Source organism: Ptychodera flava, chromosome 13 (assembly GCF_041260155.1).
Source record: "Ptychodera flava strain L36383 chromosome 13, AS_Pfla_20210202, whole genome shotgun sequence".
In the NCBI taxonomy this organism is placed as follows: Eukaryota; Metazoa; Hemichordata; class Enteropneusta; family Ptychoderidae; genus Ptychodera; species Ptychodera flava.
Window position 1 is genome coordinate 21,371,498 of NC_091940.1, and position 7,943 is coordinate 21,379,440.

The 7,943-nt window shown below is 38.4% G+C and overlaps 1 protein-coding gene across 1 annotated transcript; it reads right to left on the bottom strand.

Annotated features, from left to right (window-relative positions):
- Positions 1 to 524: 524 nt before the first annotated feature.
- LOC139147802 (monocarboxylate transporter 12-like) lies at positions 525 to 5,544 on the bottom strand. The gene is made up of 3 exons (XM_070719007.1): positions 5,399 to 5,544; positions 2,645 to 3,448; positions 525 to 1,574 (listed from the first exon to the last, which is right to left on the bottom strand). The coding sequence occupies exons 1-3, from the start codon at positions 5,499 to 5,501 to the stop codon at positions 1,480 to 1,482; spliced, it is 1,002 nt and encodes a 333-aa protein (XP_070575108.1). The 5' UTR covers positions 5,502 to 5,544; the 3' UTR covers positions 525 to 1,479.
- Between the last annotated feature and the right edge of the window lie 2,399 nt (positions 5,545 to 7,943).

The window sequence follows — 7,943 nt, forward strand, 5'->3', positions numbered from 1 at the left end:
AAATAGGTTGACATGTCACCCTATTTGTAACAATCAACCCTATTTGTAACAAAAGCAGTTTAGTAAAAATGAGTTTTGACAAGGAAAAAATAAGAGATTGCCCCAAAACATACAAATATGCATATTTTATTAATATTTCAACAAATACGGCAAAGGTTTTTTGAAAATTAAGTTTTGTTACAAATAGGGTTGATTGTTACAAATAGGGGTGATACAGAGTCATGGTGGAACAACGAGAATTGAACTTATCCCGCTCTGGGACACTATTGCAGTCATTCAAAAGTAATAAAGTTTCCTACTATTAAATCAGAGAAGGGATCACTCTGGCCGCTGCACGGTGATATATTACAATATAATTCTTCATTTAATATTCATTTAAAGAAGGTTGCAACAGAAAAACATACTTATTTCATCAATTCATCACATTTATATAAAGCTAATAATAGATAATATAAAAGCGAGCCACAGATACTTTCTAGTAATTTCCCCGTTTTTATTTCCAAATGAAAGTTTTGTAAATATATTTCTTGAAGAACAGGTGCACATTAGAAGAGTACAGCGATGGTACAGTTGTTAGTATGCCTATCTTCAGCCAAAACATGCAACCTGTCATTTCCGTTTAAAGCTACGTTAAAGGCTCATCTGTACAATGTATAGAAGTTTTACTTACGCTGGCACTTTTCAGATAACCCCTGGGTTTTGCCTGGTGTAAAAACTGTAAGTTCCCTACGCAAAGAACTGTTTGTTCATTTCAAATGTTCCTGAACCTATTACGGAGCCATATACCGTTTGGCCATAATTAATTGAGCTGAATGAGAGATGTTTACTGGAAGCCGTCGCTGTAATGCATAAACGTTATTCAAACACGTGTATTATCGACTTTACACACACTGAATAAGTATAAAATTAAAGCTGCAAGCAGCATTGGCGGGGCCGAAGCGATTAACATGGTTTCAAGTTCTAGCACTGATGATATTATGTGCAAAATTTGAGCCTTGGAAAGTATTTTGTATTTTTTACCCAAAGAAGGATTTTGAACATTGAAAAAGAAGAATATTGAACTCCAGTAAAACCAATAGGGGCCCAAGCCGGTAGGTTTGGGCCCCTAATTAACATTCTAATGGCAATCAGAGTAACAATAACTGACTTTTGCACTGGTGAAATTAATTAAAGTTGCCCATTTTCCTTGCCATGTAGAAGGTTCGGTTGAAATTCTGCATACATAATTTGTTTGTACAGACTGAATAAAACACAATGTATAGGAAAAGAAACCAACTTATAAGAACATCTGGAATTTGAAGAATGTTCTAGAGAGTGCAGCAATAAAATTGCGGTCAATAGCATACAGCACAGAGCAATTAAGAATTTACGTCAGTTTGTGTTGCCACCTCGGCGACACTTACTTTGTCCAGGTCAAGGTTACCCAAGGTCAGTCTTGTAGTGCTCTCAGCTTTTCGTTGGCGTCTTGTTGTGTAATGCTCAAATACGATTATCAACAACCCATCCAACAGTGAGGAGACTTCCGTAGAAATAAAACGAGTTGTTGTAGTCGGTAGTGACGTCATATATGTAACCTAAAGGACGCAAACAAGGAAAAGGATTTTGCTATTAAAGTCAGTTACCTATCTTTCTATTCTCTTCTTCATTCATCCCAGCAAGTAACAGACAGTGCCGTGATCGTCACGTCAGTTTTATTTTCACTGCTGAAAAGAACGTTAATCATTTATTTTAATGCAAGAATTGACGATTCTTTGTCAAATAAATTAAGTTTACTCTAGCGACATCGCGTTGCTTAAAACCTGAACTACATTTGTCCTGATATCAATACGCCATCGGTACGTTATCATTTCAAGGTGTAAGTCGTGATCGCGAGTGGCATGCCGCACGTCCACGGCAACTTATGGAAAATCGGCAAGTCTCACGTGCGCATTGATTTCAGAAATTCAGTTGACTCATTTTCCAAGTATTGAAATCGGCGTTCAAATCCGCGTTATCAAGGAGGACAAAAATGAAACACTGGACGGACATTGTTACTATTTTTTGTGAAACCCTCACGTTAGTCAGACTTCAATTTCGGTAGTGGGTGAAATACTCTCCAATACTATTTATTAAAAAGTACAAGCCCAAGAGCAGATAGGTGTAAAGCACTTCCAACACAACGAAATTAATGACATACAGACGCGTGTTCCAATGATGTACGGCGACGTATCTTACGTCCTTTCTAAAATACGGGCAATATGTTCGACTGAAAAAACGTTCGGACTCGTACCTCGTGTTAGGAATGACTCGTTAGACCATCGAAATTTTTTTTCTCGAGTTATTAAGAATATTAATATTGAATGTAAAATAGATTGTCATTAAACTCAGTTTTGACTCGGTTTGAATAGCTTTGGGTTGTTTCTCTTCAAAGTGTGTAAATCAGGTAAAATTGAAGTCACATAAAAGTCTTTCTGTTAAATTTTACGTTTACATCGTTTACATGCGCGTTCAATGTAAAATAATAATAATAAATATGATTGTATTAAAAATAGATCGTACATTTTTTTGTTTTTCTTTAAAGTGATACACCATGTACCGGAGTAGACACTAACAGGGTTTATCAAATACACAATATGAGACAAACTATTGTTATTCTGATACTTACCTCCACATGGCGGTCCAATCAGTGATCCGATGGCGACGAAAAATGTTGTTATGCCAGCACCTGCTGTTAAGAAGTCAGAACCGACGATATCTCGGATTACTTGTGGTATCAGTCCGAAAAATGTGCCGACAGGAATTCCCAGAACGGATGCGTAGATCATGTAGGAGACGTAATTCTTCGCCAAGGGACTTGCAAGGTTACACAACCCGGCAAAACACAAGGTGAGCGCGTACACTTTAACCGTTGACATGCACTTTTGTGTGAAATGTAAAATCAGTGGAATCACAAGTCTTCCGATTATTCCCGCCAAACCCATCACTGAAACAATAAGGGCAATATCTGCACCGCTACCAAACTTTTTATTCTCTGCACGTGCCACAAGATGTGCCGGTAGTCCATAATAACCTATTCCAATTGATATGGTGCTGGCAACAGTAAACAGGACGAAGGTAGGGTACATTTTAAATATTCCAAAATCACAGGTGTCTGCGGTGCATGACAAGAGTAATTTAAGGCTTTTTGCTTCACCAGGTGTCTGTTCTGGTTCATCACTCTTGCTATTTTCCTCTTCTGGAGCTCTGAACAAGGCGGCAGATATTCCCATCTGGGCATTCAAGGCGGAGAACACAATGACAGATCCTCTCCAGCCGTAGTTGTCGATCAGTATTTGTAACAACGGAGGGAAGATGAACACAGCCAGTCCAGCTCCGCATCCAGCAAGCACATTTGCAACTGCGAATCTTTTACGTATGAAATATGCAATGATGCCAATGCATGCAGGTGTGATAAGTGCATAACCGAACCCTAGAGGAAAGAAAATAGTTCAGAAAGAATGTATCATAGTTATGTGATGACGTTACAACATCCAATGCAAGAATCTGAATCTCGTTTTCGATCGAACATAATCACATGTATTAACCAGCAGGTCATGTCAGTGACACCAAACATAATCTATTATTAAAAAGCTGATTTACTTCATATTTAAGTTTCGGTATTAGAGGACACAAGGTCCAATTACTTTGATGCGGATCAAAGTTGCTATACACCCTTGGCGAATCTCGCAAATACGCTAGGAATCATGGGGAAAGTTGGTGCGAAAAATCGCTAGGCGACTCCTATTTTCAGGCAAAAATGACCAAAATGTGAAAATGACCAAAATATCTTTCCAAAGAGAAATCACCAGGTACATTCATTGCACTTGCTGGGGTAAATTTTTGTGTGTATGATTTAGAACGCAATGCAGGCACTCATGAAATAACTTTTGGCACGGATGTGCGAGTTGGTCCTCGTAGTACCATGGCAGCCGCCCACCATATTAGGAGCGCTACTGTCAGGAAGGCCGGACGCTCCAGTATGCATCACTCGCTACTCACACTATTTCGACCGAGTGCAGATTTCACTGAAAGATGAACGAGTACAGTTTTAAATCGTACACACTAACACTAAACCCAGCAAGGCCTATGACGTACCAGTTGTTCGCATTCACTTCACATTTCGGTTATTTTTGCCTGCGAATTAGAAATTGTCTGGTGTCTTTCCATATTTCCTCGATCCCTAGAAACTTCGCGAGATTCGCAAAGTATGACTTGGACTCTATTTGACCTTTGACCTCATACCACCTTTACGTCAATATGGGGGGAAAAAGAGAGGATTTTACATATTTTACAAAAAGTATATATTTAAACATTCAGTACTTCATGGAGTGACGTCCAAAACGTTAGAGGGGGCGGGGGTGTTACCTAAATTGACATATAATTTCTCATTTGATCTTTGAACTTTTATGTATTGCGAATTTTGACCTTGCAGTATTGGGTTCCGGATGGGTATGATTGTGATTATTTTCAAAGAATACTTTTTAACCTTTACAAATAATCACTTTGATGAAATTCCAATATCATATTTGTTGTTCACATATACTCAAACGTTTATTAAAGCACAGATTTATCAAGTTTTGTACTGTAAAAAAAATCATAGTTTCTTCATAGACTACGAGGTATAGTGAATCACCATCGCGGTGAAATTCCAAAATCAAATTTCTTGCACACATATGCATTTTTAACACCCTAGTCTAATCAAGTACATTAATATCAATAAGCAAGCGTCTTTAAATGCACAGTTTTGGCTAATTTTGTATTGGAAAAAATTGTTAGTTTATACTCAGAGACTATAATGTATAGTGAATCAACATTTCGGTGAAATTTTTAAATCAAATTTATGAGCATGTACATGGTGCCAATATCTCATCTTACACTGATATACAGTCACTGGCACATCATTGTCCTCCGACTAGTGGATGAAGAGTTGACAGAATATAGACTGGCTTACCATCCATCAGTCAATACCTGACAGTCAGTCAAAGTTAGAAATCTTCTCAACACAGTATTTTCAAAAATTGGAGCTATTTTCCCAGTATTCAAAGTGTTATAAAAGTTATATTATGAACATGGCACGACACTTATTTCTCTTGGTCAACTTAAAAATTTTATTTTTGTGAACAAAAGTGCTCTTTTCTGCTTGTTATCACCTTTTCAGACAGAATAAAACCATGTTCGTATTCTGTTTTATATTCTTTTTGTCAATTCTGTTGAGTTTTGTGCCATAACTCTATACAAACATTCGTAAAATTTGACACCACCAATCATTGATTGTAAAATGTGATCCCCCTAAAAAGGTTTGTACAAGTCAACCTCCGTGATTTCAACCCACCATCTCCCTGTAAAAAACGAAAGCTCCCTTATCCATAAAGACACCTACCAACTGCAAGACCCAAACTGAAATAGAGGATTTCAATTCGATTGGCGAATGCACTCAAGAAGTAACCAGTCGACGAGATGATTGTACCCAACATTACAGTCATTCTGAAGCCAATCTTCTTCACGCATACATTTGACAGTGGACCTGAGCGAGAGAGAGAGAGAGAGAGAGAGAGAGAGAGAGAGAGAGAGAGAGAGAGAGAGAGAAAGAGAGAGAGAGAGAGAGAGAGAGAGAGAGAGAATTAATTGTACGTTTTGATAGTTAAAGTATGCTATTTTACCTGGTCATTCTTACGGTATTCGTATTAAATTGTATAAGTCCTATAAAATATGATTTTTGAGCTCATCCTGACTTGAAATATTCATTTCAATTAGCAAAACAAAATTTAGAATCATTATTTTCATTATACATGTAGTTCTTGGAATATTGTCTGCTTTTAACGATTCGTGCTCCAAGTTTGCGAACCACGTCCGTTTAACGAAAGGGCCAGGTAAGGCGGTCAGGGAATAATGGAGAGGGGCACACTTTCATGGGCACAAACTGCGCCCCACTTCTTGCAGACTTACTTTTGTATTCGTATGAAGCAGAGTTCGTGCAATCACTTCAGAAATCTGGGTGTAAAAGGATTGCCAAGCGATTTAACAACACCCACAGATATATTGATGATCTCATCAGTTTAACAATCCTGGTATATCCAATTATCTACACCACATCTACCCAGATGATTTAGAAATAAAAGAAACAACTGAAAGTGTGGACTCGGCATCATACCTAGATGTATTGTTTGAAATTAGACACAATACACTATATACTAAGCTGTATGACAAAAGAGACGATTTCAATTTTGAAATCATAAACTTTCCCTTTTTGTCGAGCAATATACCATCATCTCCAGCTTATGTTGTGTATATTTCACAACTCCTCAGATACAGTAGAGCATGCCATTCATATGAAGACTTTCGAGTTAGACACAGCCTATTAGCTCAAAAGTTATTGAGGCAATGATTCTCAGAAAGTAGATTAGTGAAATCATTTAAGAAGTTCTACGGTAGATACGGAGATGTTGTATCAAAATATGACCTGTCTGTTTCTCAAATGATGAGTGACAGCATACCAAATTTTGACTCACAAAAGTATTTTGGTGAATTCACCAAAAAACAATGAATTTGTCGCTTTGGGTCAATCTTGACGGGTGCGGCTAGCTGGCAGGGTACGCTTACCCATTCCGGACACCTGGTACCACCACTATTTCGTGGTTCAAGATGGCCCCATTGCCTTTGTCATCATCTATATGTTCCTTGGACCTGGTAAATTTCACAGTTTACCTTGAATGATAACGATTATTGGACCTGATTTGATGTCTATTTCAAAGAGCTTAATGGCGATACCGCATTGCATAATGTCTATACCTTTAGTTCTCGGATGCTCCCATTCTTTGTGATTGTATGATAAGCTTATGGATCGATTGATGGCTGGCCATTGTATTGGTGCGTGAGCATTACATAGGATATTTTTAGCTATTTTAGATACATCAGATAGTTTTTTGTACCAACTCTATGTAAACCTTAGAAACATTTTTAAAATGGCGACCAGAATATTGGCAAAACGAGGCGCCTTAACTTACCTAAGAGAAATTGAACAGAGATGAGAAATGCGAGTATCCATGATGTACGGGCCGAGCTCTCTTCGAAATGCCTTTGAACTACAACAAAAAGCGGGCCTATAGCTTGGATAACACCAAATACGAATAGATTGCATACGTGAGAGCCGAGAACAACCAACCATCCAATACAGCCACCGTCTCTGGTCTGGCCATCGAAAGCGGGATCTTCCGTATCAGTCGCAACGTCTCTTGTCGACAGCGAAGCCATCATGCCGCTGACAAAGAAGTGACAACTTTGACCTTCAATCGCATGCTTTGAGTCCTTATTTGCATATGTATCTGTGTGCTTCTTACATGGTCCATACAGTGGAACATTTGGTACTGCCGGAAGCCGTCACTTTCATTATGTCAAACTTTGCATACCACCCTTAGGGGATGGCAGTCATCGTCAACTTTGATGAGGCTTAACTGAATGACAGTTGGAAGGAATACGAAGTGCGATATAATTCCTGAATACAAAAAGGACGAGTACGGTATTTTCAGTGCAGAATTGAGTGAAAGAGAGCGTAAAGCGTGAAGAATACGATGGCGGACTGTATTATCCGTACAAAATGGCAATATTTTCACTACACAGGTGGGTGACATACTTTCACTGCAAAATAGGGCGAATGACAACGTTGTTAGACTGCGTTCACAAATAAAGGTGAGGGGGCCCGAAGGAATGGCGATTGAAATCTTATTTTTTCATATCCCTCCTCATACCCTCAAAATGTTTTCAAGTCCCCCGTCCATATGATCAAAATTTTTCGAGTCCCCTCCACAGCATATGGCAAGGAAGAAATATAAACATATATTGGGCAGCTCTGCCCGCAGATGTTGGACAATACCTGTTATTAGCAGATTGTAGAGAATGAAAAACTTGCTATATTTGTGCTTAGACAG